This window comes from Anolis sagrei, chromosome 1 (assembly GCF_037176765.1).
Source record: "Anolis sagrei isolate rAnoSag1 chromosome 1, rAnoSag1.mat, whole genome shotgun sequence".
In the NCBI taxonomy this organism is placed as follows: Eukaryota; Metazoa; Chordata; class Lepidosauria; order Squamata; family Dactyloidae; genus Anolis; species Anolis sagrei.
The window spans coordinates 100998354-101015132 of record NC_090021.1 but is presented as its reverse complement, the minus strand read 5'-3'; the positions used below and the strand labels follow the sequence as shown (position 1 = coordinate 101015132).

General features: G+C 38.6%; 1 protein-coding gene across 4 annotated transcripts in view; it reads right to left on the bottom strand.

Annotated features, from left to right (window-relative positions):
• Positions 1 to 999: 999 nt before the first annotated feature.
• The window catches only part of GPR63 (G protein-coupled receptor 63), a 39721-nt gene continuing 23941 nt past the window's right edge, over positions 1000 to 16779 (bottom strand). For all 4 annotated transcript variants that reach the window (XM_060753065.2, XM_060753063.2, XM_060753064.2 and 1 more), the window contains exon 2: positions 1000 to 7720. In XM_060753065.2, the coding sequence (XP_060609048.1) occupies positions 6321 to 7577 (1257 nt within the window). In that variant the 5' untranslated portion in view covers positions 7578 to 7720 and the 3' untranslated portion in view covers positions 1000 to 6320. The remainder of the gene's footprint in view (positions 7721 to 16779) is intronic.

The following is a 16779-nucleotide window of genomic DNA, read 5'->3' as shown; positions in this document are numbered from 1 at the left end:
ATATCATTATAAGAAGATGAGTTTTCAAAATATCCAGGACTCTTCAATTCTGAATGGGAGGCAGGGAGATGAATTGAAGAGACTCAAGATCATCCTAGCTAGATACTGAAACCATGGTATGTGTAATTAGGCTTTTTTTCATGTCAGGAGTGACTTAAGAAACTGCAAGACACTTCTGGTGTGAGAGAATTGGCCATCTGAAAGAACATTGCCCAGGGGACGCCCAGATGTTTTGATGTTTTACCATCCTTCTCTCATGTCCCCGCATGTGGAGCCGGACCTGACAGAGGGAGCTCATCCGTGCTCTCCCCGGATTCAAACCTGCAACCTGTCAGTCTTGTCCTGCCAGCATAAGGGTTTAACCCACTGCACCACCGGGGCTCACAGTTAGGCTAAAGTCCTAGAACAGAAAGGCCATTCACATTAAAGAAATATAGTGTGATATTCTACTTCTATTATTATCAATGGGGTTTTTTGTTTTTGTTTTGTAGAATAGTGAGTCAATAGTGTTCCAAGGTGAGAATTCTAAATATTTCTCTCTAAATTACCATATTGGCATTTTACAGACTTAACTGCCAATGCAGTTAAAATGGGCAAAGCACTAGCATTCTGTAATATGAACAGATCCAGAATCTTCAAAGCTGAAGAATAATTTTGAGTTGTAGTAGCATCTAGTTTCACAGCAGAAAATATTTTCTACTGTTTTCCTTTCTTTAGACAAAAGGCTTCCTGTCACTCAGTGAACTCTCTTTTGCCTTTATTCAAAGCACGCTAGGCGCAAAAGGACCAGAAACATGATCCTTTGAAGTTCTTCTTGTTGCTTTTACCAGAACTCTTAGTCACACACCTCCCCTGTTCCATCTGTCTGATATACCGTGCAGTTATCCCAAGCTCTTCATAGCTCCCACCTGAATGGCAATATGTATGTTGTTCATGTTAGGTGCCAGTTTTCACAATATGGAATTTAAGAGAGTTCAAAACACACACACACACATAAAATGAATTACTATAAAAATTTAATAGGTCAGCGTTTCCAGATTGGAAATAATTGATCAAGAATAGCAGACACCTTCTGGACTGTTAGGAAAAAAAACCCTTTCCCATTAGTTTTCTTCTATTATTACCACTAAAATCATATATACACCATTCAGTTTTAATTTAAAACCATACATTTGAGTTTGCCTTATATGTACTGGTTTTGTGGTGTGTTTTTAAAAGAAAGTAATTCATTTAATTAATTCCAATATTAATTCTAAAAAGAAATACATTTAAGAAACATCACTTTTTCACTTGCAACAAATGCACATTCTGTTGCTTTGTTATTACATTGCAAAAATAAACTAATACATTTGTCTGTGAGGACAATGCTGCTTGGACATTAACTATATTGATCAAAGTATTATGCTGATAGCATGACTGAAGTCCCGTGATTAAAGAGTATTAAACTCTGGTTGCAACCAATGCATAAACTGTGTTTCCTAAAAAGATTAAACCAAGTAGAAAGGAGGCAAAACCAAATTATTCTGGATACAAATGAAAAAGTATACATCAAGATTAAATCCCTTCAAGGCATGTACAATGTCCCTTTAGAATTACAAATAAGGGGTAAAATAATCCCTTTCAGCAAGAGATACATACAATAAGATTGTGATAGTTTTGACATATTTCTGTTCAAAATAATTACAGATTTTTTATTAAAAAAAAACAGTTTGATCTTTCATCTCATCCTTCTGTTTTGTTCCCTAGCAATATAAAGCATACAACATCAAGCAAAAATATATTTCAAAAAAAATTGGTACAGTCCATACAGTCAGTGCTCTCATCAATAGTTCAAACTTTAAAAACTCCTATTTGACTGTTGCCTTCAGAAATGCATACAAACAACACTTGTAAACATGGGTGTAAACTTCAGAGAAGATATGTGCCCAATTACCACTGAGAGTGAAAGATTCTCAAGTCTGAGGATATAAAAGTTCATCCCAAATTAACAAGGCACTGTCCTAAAACAACATTTTAAAAACAACTGAGCCAAATAATGTGCTTTAAACACAAAATTATTTAAACTTATGTGTTGAAACTTTCCCCTTCAACATAAAACCTCATGTTTTGCTGACTCACACAGGCTCTCTTCATATTTGACTATTTCAAATACAGCAGAATCCAAGAAGAAAGATTGGGTGATAATGGTTAAAAAAAACCCAAAAAGAATAAGAGGAGTTGCTGCAATAAAAAGAAATCAGAAACTTCTGTCTTATCTTAGGGTGTAACTATATTGTTATAGCAGCTTCATATCAATTAATCCCTTTCTACAAGTATAAAACTCCATATGATGAAATACAGGGGGGTTGAGTCTTGGAAGTGGCTCTCAACCTGTGGGTCCCCAGGTGTTTTGGCCTACAACTCCCAGAAATCCCAGCCAGTTTACCAGCTATTACTATTTCTGCGAATTAAAGACCAAAACATCTGGGGACCCACAGGTTGAAAACCACTGGTCTAAAGTCATTCCTAGTTCCTGTCTAGACACATGCCTAAGAATATATGTAAACAACAAATCCCAAATTCCATAAGTTGAGTTACGATAACTACTATGGCATGGGAATGATATAACTGTACAGTACAGATACACGTGCAGTCTGCTCCAAATATCAAACTCTGCTCTTATAAAGTAAATTTAGGTGCATAGCAACAATACAGTCCTGCTCTGTTCTCCAAGGGGTGAAGAGGGGTGTCAGCACAAACTAGAATACTTAAAACTGGAGTAAGAAGCAATTAACATAGTGGGAATTACTTTCAACTAAAGGAAGGCAGTGCTCAGTCTTATGTGCAAAAATATCTCTTTGTATTGATAGTAATGAGAGATTTGCCTCTCTTCCCCATAATGTCAATGCTCTTCAAATTCTTTAGCTCACTGTGAACAATTAGTGAAATGTGGCAAATGAAGGACTGTGCAGGGTGAAAAGTCACATCCAATCTATTTGCCTTTTCTGTCAAGCATCCATTTATACTACAGCACACCATCCACTGCCATTTAACAGTAACATCATACAAAATTTATAAAGATGTGATCTGAATGCTGAACTGTTGTTCAAAATTTCTACACATAAAAAGAATATGATGGGGGGAGGGGGGAACCAATCCAATAATGCATTAGCTGTCAAGAACTTAAAAGAATATATATCTCCACACTTATTCTTTAAATGCATTTCTAGATTTTAGGCATACAATTTTCTTGAGGACATCTTTTTTTCTTTCTCTCCATGATAAATGTGGGATAAATGACACTTAAAATTGATTGTATCTGACCTAGTACCTTTCTTCACGTATTATAAGAACCTGCATGTATAGTCTTTTCTCTCCCTGAAGGGCTTACAAATTGAAAGGAATAGTGGGCCCTTGATGCTGGAGTCGCCTAGTCGCCTACTCAAATGACACTGTAACACTAGCCAACAGACAAGGGAACTGAGAAAGTCCATGCGAGAGGCCTATGACTCTAGGGTTCCAGCTGCCATGGACACCTGAAGGCAGTGAGGTCCACCTCCAAAAGTCTCCAGGATCAGATGCCTCAATCAATCTGGAGGAAAGGAGTCATTAGCCTTGGAGGCAAGGTCAGCAATATGACTCTACAAGAGATGCTCTTCAAACAATGAACATGTGATGAGTCTTATGATACATTCTGTTGGAAGACAGAGCAATGGGATTGGCATTGGCAGTGGCACATTACTTTATTCAGAGCGATAATATTTTAAAGGAGACGTCAAATTACTGTTGAGGTGCAAAGTGTAAAATCTTCCTCACAGCAAAATAAAATAGCGCGCCAGAACTGATCGTTCTGAATCAGTCGACCTACTTCAAAGCATACAGATTTTTTAAAAGGCTATTCACTCCTTTTCTCCTTTTGAAGTACTGCTCCAAGTAATGCCATTTGCTGCCATTAAAGAATCCAAAGGGGAGTGGTTCAGTAAGACACAATAAACCTAAAAATAGCTTTAATGCATTTACATTGCTCAAGTTCATTTAAAAGATTACAGAGAAGTCTTCTAAGATGATTATGATAGTAATATTTATCTCTCCACCCTCCCTCGCATTTTTTCTGAAATAGGAATGGATGCATTGAGGGAAAATATCAAGAGATAAAGGTAGTGGTTGATACAACCCCACAAAAAGCTTGACTGATGGAGGGAGGGAGAAATGTCAGAGCTGGTTCATAACTCAATTCCAATGGGAGTGTGGAAAATGTTCATTTTCACTCAACCTTTTTCTGTTTTGTTACCTCCTTCAAAAGCCACTTCTACTGAAGAAATCAGTGTATTATTAATAGATACAATGTATAATAAATCACAAATTAGTATTTTTACCTTGTAGGACCACCGTATTTTTTCCTTCTTGGGAATCTATTTTAATTCGAATCAATATTTGGACATGTGTTCAATAACCACATCAATCTGCTCCATGACGTATTTCTTTTGAAATCATGAATTGTTTCAAAAAAGCAGTCCGTGACATGAAATAAGGCAATGCTATTTCAAAGAAGAGTAAAAATGTCTGTTGGGCAGCCTGCTTATGGTATGCCTAAAGAATCTCTTTGGATCCTGACATTTTGATACTTTTTAAAATACTGCTGAACAGGGCTTAGCCTATGACATAGAACATGCCCAGTCTACAGAAATTTAACTCATACCTATATTCCACTGAAAAAAGGAGTAAAACCAATCCTTCAAATTCACAGGACTGATTCTTACTGATTTCCAGCTGGACTGCACTGAAAGTTACATACAAACTCTCATTGGAAACATATGCATGAGATACTTCTAAAATTCAAGTAAACTCAAGAGAGACTGTACATCTGTGAAACCAAACACACAAAAAATATTATAATTGCCATTCACTGAAAGAGATTAATTAACATACAGTATCTTTTGCAGGAAGGAATGAAACAAAATAGAATACTCACACACGTAAACTAAAAGGTATTGTAAAGTGCACAGAGATGCTAAAATCTATTTTTCATATCACTGCAACTCTTGGAAATTTTAAGAAAATAAGAAATTTTTGGCTCTACTTTGTTGGCATAAAGCAGTAACGTGATTTCCATTCTGCTAAATGAACCATAAAATAGCAGCATTAAAAAAAATCTACAATTAAACAGATCTCTAGTCTTTAGTATCAACCCTGACAAACCAAACTGAGTTTTGTCTCTCCACCACAGAATCCTGGAGGTAGTGACCAAAATCCATAGGCAGCTGCAGGTGTGTGTAAGGAAAATCTTTGCATGTAGTAGGAGGCTATCTAGAGCAGGGTTTTTCAAACTGTGCTCCTCCGGGTGTTTTGGACTTCAGCTCCCAGAAATCCAGCTTACCAACTCCTAGGAACTGTGGGAGCTGAAGTCCAAAACATTTGGGGGAGCACAGTTTGAAAAACCCTGATCTAGAGCGTTGACTATTGGTTTGTTGGCATATTTCAGCCAACAAACCAGACAGTACTGGTGGACTGAACTGCTCTTCTACATGTCAGCCCCTGCATACACCCCAGTCATCCCCAATGCATTGGGACACTGTCCAGAAGAGATTGCAAGATGTGTACAAGGGGCGGGAGGAAATCTCCCACTGCAGAAGTGGCAACCCGAATGTAGAATGTTTATTTTGTTCTATTTATTTATTGAATTACAGCCAGCTCTCCACATTTGCTGGGGTTAGGGGCACAGGGCCCTTAAAAAGTGAAAAACTATGAATAAAGAAATTGCTAAACATATCTCTAGGAATTTCCAAGCTTTCCATTCACAAGTGTATGATCAGCATCTGCTGGAAGCTAACTATAAAATCACATTGGAGGACTGAAAGATCTCTAGAAAGGTTTTCTTCTTTTGAAATCTTTGGCCCTCAGGTATGACTGGAGGAAATAGACTATAGTCATGCCAGAGGACCTAGAGATTCCTAGACATAACATTTGAAATCAAGTAAGTCAATAATCAAATCTGAAAAAGTAAAAACCACAAATGTGAAAGGACAACTGTAATTATGTATATCCTGTCTTTCTCTCAAGGTGGGATTCAAGGCAAATGTTGAATTGAACTCTTGTGTCTGCTGAAAAGAAAACATTCTGCCTCTTCAGCAGAAGAAGCTGTTTTCTAAAACTTTGTAGCCCATAACTTTGTTGAGTTATACTCTGGCAGCAAAGACCAACTGTAATCTTTTTCTTGAAATTGGACATGATACTGGACTATATACTAAAAGTTGTAAATATGGCAGCTAAAGAAACCATGTAAAAAATCCACCAAGACAAGCATACATCAGAAAAGAGCATCTGTCCACTGTTTCCAAGTTTTACACTACTGACCGGTGCTCCCCACACACATACACAGCACTAGGCCGGATACGTCTTCTGGTGTTACCAGGTAGCTGTGGTAAAAATTTGAAGTACTTGGGCATCAAGTCTAAGCACGCATCATGAAACTTCTTGATCCTCCAATAGTAAATCAGTGGGTTCAGAGCTGACTTGAGGTAGCAGAGCCAAAGGAGCCAAGTGCTTATCTCAAAAAAGTTGTGCTTGTGGTAAAAGTGGCTGTTGAATGTGGCAATAAGGCTGTAGGTGGTGAAGGGGGCCCAGCAGATAATGAAGACAATGAATAGAATCAAGATGGTTGTGAAGGCACGAGTTTTAAAGCTCATATCAATGTTCATTTGAAAGGGTCTCTGGAGGCTCATGAGACCAAGTTTGCTGGCTTGACTGAGGCAAATGCTATCTGGGTGGCTATGGATGCGAACTGCGTTATGCCGTACTGTGTTGAGGATGCCCATAAAAGAATATAACATCACCAAGAATGGAATGAAAAAGGAGATCAGGACCACCAGTATCACGTAGGCACGGTAGCCAGGGCTTGTTGAGTACCCAAACACACACTGAGGTGCTTTAGAAGGTATCTGTAGACTTGGGTTCCCCACAGAGAGTGGGAAAGCAACTACAAAGGCTGTAGCCCAGGAGACAGCAATAAGGACTTTTGCACGGTAAGGATTCAGCTTATCCTGCCTCTGAACTATGATAAGGAATCTGTCAATGCTAATGATGAGCAGAATGGCAACACCTTCAATGACAAACAGCCAGAAGAACATAGCAGAGACTCTGCAAAAGGTATCGCCAAACACCCATCGAGTTGTGATGATAGTTATCAGAGCAAAAGGCATATTCAGCAGAGCAAGCAGCATGTCTGCAAAAGCCAAGCTAGCTAGGAGAATGTTAATAGCAGATCGCATTGCAGTCTTCTGATAGACCATGAGGCAGACAACAAGGTTACCAAGGAAAGAAACTAGGAATATAAATACCATGGCAGCAGAAAGTATAATCTGGAGTGGGAGGCTCAAGCTCTTGAAGTCTTGCAAAGGAAGGGCAGGTGTGCTGTTATCTGTCAAAGCTGTTGCCTCAGTGGTAACCATGGCACCTAAGTGGTATTTCAGTGGCCGCACCGTACCACTACGAACCAAGAAGAAAGGAGTGGTGATATTTCCATAGGCATTTTCATAGACAATGAAAGTTGCATTGAGGATTGCAGAATGAGCACGGGTCAGCATCCCAGAAAGAACCATCACTTCAGTAGAGCAGAACGCAGAAAGAAGCTTCAAGGCATTTTAGTTAATAAGGGTGGTATGTCATGATCCATGGGCCAAACTGTAGTTACATATCCAGCAGGAGGAAAGTAGCGCTTCACTCATTCTGGCAGCCCTTTTGTCTGGAGGGGGGAAAAACAAAATGATAATGGTGAGTACAGTTCTTTGGCGTTTACTAACAACTGATATGACATACAGGATTAATGCCCAGTGGGTTCTGAAAGAGAGTGGAGGAGAAGAACTATAGTTCAGGGCACAATGAGTCAAGTTACAAACATATAACCAGGTATTACGAAACGGACATTTATTTCTAACAAGAACAAGGAAGATCAACAGGTGAAATAAGCATCTCCTACCACTATGCAAAGCAGAGAAGGGTAGAGGGCTGATAATGATCAAAATAGAATTTACATAGAATTGAACATTGATTATATTCAAATTTAAGTGGTACCAGTAACTATAGAAGAAAATTGTACAGCCTATTTGGTAAAACTACCTGGTATATGTTCCAGGTGTATGCCAACTAAGATCCCAGGCCACTCTATGTTTGGCTGGTATGCCATCCACAGCCAATTTGTCAGGAGGTGCCACATCTGGCAGTACACTGAAAGTATACACCAGATTCAATAATCTCTAGTCAAAGACAGGAATTTTCTTTCACAAACATCACTTTCAGGGGAAGAGATATGGGATATCTGTTGTCCTCCAAAACAAGAATCCCTTCTCATGGAATTTTCTTTCAGTTCTCCAATTAAGAGATCTAGGTGTGAATATTTTTGTGTCCCACTCTCTGCAAAGCTGAAGACTTGGGGACTTAAGGAAAATTTCACTGAATGACATTCAGTGTTTGTAAACAAATGTTGCATTAGAACCAGAAAAATGCATGCACCATTAGTGAAGCATTTTAATGAGTTTAAGCATAAGGAGAAAGATATTAGTTTTAGGTGTTTAGTGAAAATTGTGGTTAAAATAGGAAAGAATGTAATAAATCAAGAGAAAAAGAGAACTCAATTGGATTAACAACTGAATATTCTAATTTTCAGTGGTCTGAATGAGGATGTACAGTGGGTGACAATATTCTAGCCAGTTTCAGCTTCATTGTTTTTGCCTATTTATGGTTTGTATAATGGTGCACACTGATAATTACCATCATTGTCTTTAAGTCTTATTATTTATGTTACATGTATAGAGAGGTAATCTGAATTGTTCATGTTTAGAATGTTTGCGTTCAGAGTTTTTGCAGAATTGCTGTTACGAAGGATGTCTTTTGCCATTACCTTATTCTATTGCCTTGTTATGTTTGTGTGAAACTGCATTATTTTAATATGTTATATAAGGTATTTTAATTTAATTGCTATCTTTAATGAACCCATAGAGTCATACATTCTCAGAAGAATCTGCTATCCTTGAGGACTCATTAACTGTAAGTTCAAACCAGACTGTAGCCTTGACTTGGGATAGCGTAATCAATGACAGAGAGTCAGGGAGGTTGGAGTGGACTATATAAACAAATCCTCTGTGTTTTGACATCAAGCCTTGAGGAACGAAGGAGAAGAGGTATATTTATATTGTATAAATCAAATCTTGTTAAGTATTTGGCTAAAGTTGTTTCTCTGTAAATATGTCTACCTTGAATATCAATATGAATGTGTATTTTCTCCAACACTTTAGCCATTTGTCTGGACAACATAAGATTTACTGATGAAGACTTTAGTTGAAATGCTTCTGGCTTCAATTTAAATGAAAAATCAAATGACACTACGGGACCTTTTTTTCTCCCTCTATAAGTGACATGTGCCAGACTGCTATTTATATTTTGGACTGTGGAGTGTTAGTTTGAATAATTGCTTATTTTAGTGATTTATAACATTTGTTATACAACTTTACACATTGAACCCTGGTTTCTGAAGTCATAAGCCATTATAATCCAAACAACTGCCACTGCATGCATCTTCTTAAATGTCCTTCATATTCTTAAATATGGGTCCCAAAGTAGAAACAGAATAGTCTGTGTGTTCCTTCGAAATTACATGGCTTCTGAAGAATAAGGATATAATATTTCCTTACTATTATACGTATTTGGGATTAGTGTAATATTAGTAATTCACAAACCTTGGAATAAGCTATTTTTGGACAACTTTCCAAATCCCACTTCCAATATAGCCAGACTACATGTAAACCGCCTCATATTAAATAGCTACTCTTAATTATCACAGTACTCATATTGGCCACGGTAGTACACGCTCTTGTCACATCCCGCCTAGACTACTGCAACGCTCTCTACGTGGGGCTGCCCCTGAAAACGGCCCGGAAGCTGCAACTAGCCCAACGCGCGGCAGCCATGATTCTAACGGGAGCGGAGCGCAGGGAGCACACAACCCCCCTGTTGCACCAGCTCCACTGGCTGCCGATTTGCTACCGGGCCCAATTCAAGGTGTTGGTACTGGCCTATAAAGCCCTAAACGGTCCCGGCCCAAAATACCTATCTGACCGCATCTCGGCCTATGAACCCACCCGAACTTTGAGATCTTCCGGGGAGGCCCTGCTCTCTGTCCCGCCGGCCTCTCAAACACGGTTGGCGGGGACGAGAGATAGGGCCTTCTCGGTGGTGGCTCCTCGGTTGTGGAACGCCCTTCCTGTAGATATTAGGCTGGCACCATCTCTTATGACATTCCGTAGAAAGTTGAAGACCTGGATGTTTGTGCAGGCTTTTGAGTAATTTGAGTAATTCAGTGCAATCTCTGGAAATTGAACATAGGAAAGGAACATGGACGACGAATTTTGGATCACGTTTGGATGATGAGGCGATTCGGGGTGGGTTTTTGTGATAATTGTGTATTGAGGTTTGTTTAATGCTAGAAATGGAACTGTGTAGTTTAACTGGTTTGATATATTGATTACTGCTGTTTTTACTGTCTTTGTTGTTTGCTTTCTGGAAACCGCTGTGAGTCGCCCTCGGGCTTGAGATACAGTGGTATACAAGAATAGTAAGTAAGTAAGTAAGTAAGTAAGTAAATAAATAAATACTCATACTAAGTACTACAATATATCCACCTTGTACAATTCACAACCAAGTTGCATCTTTCTACCTTTCCAGTGCTTGTTTATGGATAAAGGGAATTTCATTTTATTCTTGTTGATGATTCATGGAAGCAGTTTTCTTATTTCTTCCAAGAGCAAGAGTGAGATATAGCGTACAGTAGTCTTGCTTATCCAACCTTCACTCATTCAACGTTCTATATTATCCAACGCAGTCTGCCTCCTGCCCGGATCCACAGTTGTTTCAATACATTGTGATCTTTTGGTGCTAAATTCGTAAATACAGTCATTACTACATAACGTTATCATGTATTGAACTGCTTTTTCTGTTGATTTGTTATAAAGCATGGTGTTTGGGTGCTTAATTTGTAAAATCATAACGTAATTTGACATTTAATAGGCGTTTCCTTAATCCCTCCTTATTATCCTACATTTTTGCTTATCCAAAGTTCTGCCAGCCCATTTATGTTGGATAAGCGAGACTCTATTGTATGTAATGTCCAATCCTGGAGGTGCTTGGAGGACAAGCACCATGGGGTGATCCTCACAGTGGTTACGAGTGATCTGCTAACTCCTGTATGTTATGATATCTATTTAACAGCTGTGGGTCCATGGACTGTAATAAAGTTTATTATTGAGATCATATATATATATATATATATATATATATATATATATATATATAATTCATATCGGGGACATGCTCTTTTACAGAGATAACAAAATAATTAAATACTTTCCCAAAGGAAGAATGATGGCCATCCATGATTGGTTCCTCACATATACTTGTGCACACCTTTCTTTCCCATTTCTCTTTCCTTTGATATTAATAATAGCACAGTCCACGCTGGTGTTAATAATTAACTGGATATAAACACTAGGACAACAGCGAGGAAAGATTTCAAAACTTTCTGAGATAAAGCAAACAAATTTATTTCATCCATGACTATATTTTAGTCCAAATGCTAATGTGCAATCTATAACCTCCAAAGGGAATACATTGATTGTGTTCTTTTCCATTGTAGTGAAGAATAATTTAGCACCAACATCTCGAGCAACCAGGCTCACAAAGGCTTAGGATTCAAATACCGCAGAAAAGCAGTGAAGGGAGTCGGCAGTATCCCTCAAGGGAATTATGTGAAATGAAGCATGACAGGAACAAATAATTCAGGATAAAGAATGACAGGCATCACAAAACATGGCAAGTCTTTATGTTTATGTCGTTTAGTTATTTTCTAGCATCGATACTCAAGTCAATCAGTAAAAATAACCAGGTAAGTGGCAATCCTAGAAATTCGGCATATATCACTGAGGCTACATGCTGAAAAGTACTCCAATTCAGGGAAAGCTTGATTCTAAAAAATGCCTCATTCTTCAGTTCAGCTAACCTATAATTGAGGCAGATGAATGCAATTTTTTCAGGAAAGAGAAAAAGTCTAGGCATCTGCCTCACTCATTCTGAAGAATGAAGAATGGCATCTGATCAAGAATAACCTGAGTGGCACCACTTTCACCTTAAGCTGGCGAGGAGACTGCTTCCTATGCAGCTCTAAAATGATGAATGTAATTCATCACATGTGTCATTCTTACCAGATCTGCCTCCTTTCTCCAAGCAAGCTGCCAATTTTAATTTATGTGTTTATTCAAATTATTTCTGTATTGCCTTCCAACCTACAAGGGCTTCTCAAAGGATGAACAAATAAAAACCAATTAAAACAATACAAAGATAAAAACCTTTTTTAACATACATTAAAATAATCTTTAAAATTCCCAAAGGCAGTCTAAGGACCTCTTCACACAGGGCATTTTAGGCCCATTTTGCCACTTTTATGATGCATGGCAGGCCCCACCTAAATGCCTCCACTATGAGGAGGAAAGTGTGTTTTGGGTAACTCCAATGGAGCTACCTGCTCTTTCCTCCTCTTTTCCCTGTATGATGGAGAAAGGGTGGCAGGACAATGCGCACTGCCACGCATTCTCCCATTTGATGAGGACAGGGTGCGAATGCACCCTGTCCCACCCTCACCATATGATGAGAAAAGGAAGGAGGGTGCATGAGGCATCACAAGCTGCCCCACATACCTTCCCTTTCACTGGTGACTGCTGGTGAAACAGTATGGCCCAAAAGGGCAGTGTGAAGAGACCCTCAAAGGAACATTTGAACTCAATTTTGAAACACTTAATACTATGCAAAACAGTATTTATTTGGCTGCTTGCTGGAGGCTTAGAAGAGATAGGACTAGTCTAACTTCCTCAGGTAGGAAGTTCCACAATCAACATGCTTCTATGAAGAAAGCCCTGTTACACCTCACCACCAATATAACTTCACCATTTATTCAAACACATAACACAGCCTCCTCTAAAGATCTGGTACTGAAATCACACAAATGAACGTCATTCTGTGGCTTCTGGAGGCAATGGTGCAGGGAGTTGGACTGGATGGCCTATGAGATCTCTTCTAACTCTGATTCTATAAAATGATAGCCAGTGATAGATATTCTCTTTTTGTTTTAAAAAAATCATTACATTTTTCATTTTCATAAGCAATTACAATAAACTCTCTTAAATTACTCCCAATTTTTATTTAACCATTCTGAAATTGGAGATTTACTCTGGCTATCTTGCCTTCTTTTCCACTACAGAAAGGAAATGAAAAAGTAGATTGTTAATGCACTACAGAAGGAAGTCATTAACTGAGCTGAACTAACTTAACATGTTTTATCAACTTATGCAGAAAGGTTTTTATACGGTACTGAATGTTTGCCTTTCTATATGTTTTAAGTTGCTCTGAGTCCCCACTGGGGAGATAGGGTGGGATAGAAATAAAGTCTCATTCATTTATTCATTCATTCGCATGCTAAAAGTGCCCACTGTCTCCAGATCCACGACCTATGTGGAAAGCTATGTGGACATATCATAAATGCACAGAGCTACTGTTTTAGGCTCCCTCCCCCTTAAAATTCATAGAAACATCCATATATCTGCCTTAAGCAGCAGAATGAATGAATGAAAGTAGGAAGAAAGCAATTTTTGCAGCAATCCTTTTACATAACTACTCCATCTGCTCCAAAGGGATGAGTGGTCCTTTGGAACAGCATGAAAGGCTATGAAAGAAGGTAAGGATGTGCTAAAAAATCATCTTCCACCCACTCTCATTCACAGAAACTTCTATTGGGGCAAGTTATCTTTGTGAGCAGAGGAATGTAAAAAGCTAAGACATTCCATCAATAGAAATTGTATACCTAACAAGCATCTTATCATCATTCTGCAAAAAGCTGCTGCTCCTTTTACTTCTCTACCACTACCATATATAAAGCAAGAATCTCATATCTCTGGCATATAGTAACATCTCTTCTTACCCAAAAATATATGCATACACGTACATTCCTCTGGTGCACTCTGACTTTGAGTTCAACAGGAATCAGATCTGAATCTGCATGCTCAGGGTCTACCTGCAAATGGATAAAATTCTCACCTACTACTTTGACATGTATTATGCTTTCCTGTTTGCACCCATAGCTCCTTTATGAAAAGCAGCCCTATCAGATTCAAATTGTCTTTATCTTCAGCCTTATGCCTGCTTTGAGACTTGTCTCTGACAATAATTCTCTATGTGAACAAAGGAGTTCCACCCACATAGTGAAGCCTGCAAGAGAGTAGGCGAAGTATATAACCATTTATTAATGAGGATGCAATCAGAAAAGGCATAATAAGGATAGCCAAAACTGTTTTTATATCGTCAAGATGAAGATCTCTTCTAATTTCAGACTTTTGCTTGCATTACTTAAGCTACTCTCGATTTGCCCTAAACAGAGGAAACAACACTATGGCTGTAATACACCAAAAGGATGAATCCTACAAGGGGCAAGTCACCAAAGCTGTATAGAAATGCATGCCAAGTAGCTGACAAAAAACACCTGCTTTGCATGATTAAAAATGCAATCCTCACTTGAAGTGGATTCCACAGAATAATGGAACTTGCCTCTAATAAACATTTTCATTCTAGGAAACTCCAGAGTACCTGAAAACAAATAAAACGAAAGATATGGCAGTGGTGTTCTTGATTACAGAAGAACATTCATAGTGGCTTGATCATTTGACTACAGTTCTAGAGGGCAGGGTTTGATTCCCCACTTGGCCATGGAAACCTCCTAGGTGACCTTGGACTAGACATGGACTAGAGCCCATCGCCTGAGGGCTGCCATTGATCAGAAACAACTTGAAGGCACACAACATCATGAATGAAATTCTTGATAAGCAATACAAACATATAATGTATCAGTATGAAAACAACCTTCCACAAGTTATTATTTAAATCACAGTTAATCTTTATTTAATTTGGAGAATCAACAGCCACGGAGTCCAACTCTTCACATAATAGTTAGATCTTTTTGATTGTATGGCTCAGGGATAAGAGATGTTGGTGGATTATATCTTGTATCAGCCTTAACTATAATAGCTAATAGTGAAAAATGATAGAAAGCCAATTAGATTTTCAGTCCAGGAATATCTGCAGAATCATCATTTCACATTGTTAATGTAGGCATGTAATGCATTTCCTTTGCATTTTTCAAACAACAACAACAACAACAAACCTGGAAAATTTACGGAAAATGAAAACTTCATACTACTCTGGGATGTCTGAATTCAGACTGACAAGAGTTTTGGACCTCACAATTGTGTAAAGAAACAAGTATGGTTCGTCGATGTTACATTCCCAGGTGACAGCAGGATTGACGAGAAGCAACTGGAAAAGCTTACACAATATGAGACAGAACTGCAAAGACTCTGGCACAAATCAGTCAAGGTGGACCCAGTAGTGATCAGCACACTGGGTGCAGTGCCTAAAGACCTTGGCCTGCACTTAAAAACAATTGCACTGATAAAATTACCATCCGTCAGCTGCAAAAGGCCATCCTACTAGGATCTGCATGCATTATTCGCTGATACATCACACAGTCCTAGACACTTGGGAAGTGTCTGACGTGTGATCAAATACAAAAGACAGCCTAGTAATTTTGTTTGCTGTGTACTAATCTTGTTATGTATCAAATAATAACAACAACACACTTTATATTCTGCCCTTCTCCCTAGGAAACTCAGAGCAGATTACAGCATTTACATATATGGACAAACATTCAATGCCTTTACAATCATATACAACGAGACAGACAAACATAAAGGCATAGGCTTCTCCTTTCATTTCCGGCTTCTGGCAGCAGTGTTAATCTCTGGCTGGGCGGTGGGGGGGGGGTGCTTTTTTTTCTCCATTTTCAAGCCAAGGAGCCTGCGTTGTTACCTTCTGATTGTGTGAGTGGCAAGATTGCTTGCAGCATCTCTTTGCCTTTTCCTGCCATCTCTTTTTCCTGCGGTACCTATTTATCTACCCACATTTGCATGTTTTTGAACTGCTAGATTGGCAGAAGCTGGAGCTTACAGATGGGTTAGCTCACCTTGTTTTGCGGATTTTGACTGCCAACTAAACTTCAGATCAGCAGTTTAGCCAACCCTCAGGTCATCAGTTCAGCAGCACAAGGGTTTAACCCATTGTGCCACCTGTAACTATATTAAAACTTGCTTTCTTCTTGCATTCACCACTTGTTGGCATTCAAGATATTTGGGGTGTTCAACCATGAATGCAAACAGTTACATTAGTGGCTAGCAAAAGCAACATTGGAAGCACTATAAAGTTATTCTGAACTTGTTAAAAGAAAGAGTGGGATACAATATTATAAATGTAGAGACACTCACCTCTCTGGAGGGTAACCACTCATTTATATATCTGTGTGTACACAAAATATTTGAATGTTTTCCCTCATTTTCTCATAAGCATAAGCTCTTTGGCGTACATCGGTGAAAATTAGCAAGGTATATTCAGAAAGTCAGAAAATTAATTTTTCATCCTTCTGCCTTATCGGTCTACATAGATGTAAAATACCAGTTCCAAACAGCATGATGTTCTGTGGACATTCTGTTGCCACTTCATTTCCAAGTCTGTTTCCTTAGCAACACCTTAATCCATCTGGCTGCAGGCTTCAATTTTTTACTGCCATTGCCCTATCTATCCCAGAAATAGACTACAAAGGAATTTATAGCACCAATCATGCAAAGTCACTAAAATAATTAATCATGCTAATAAAAC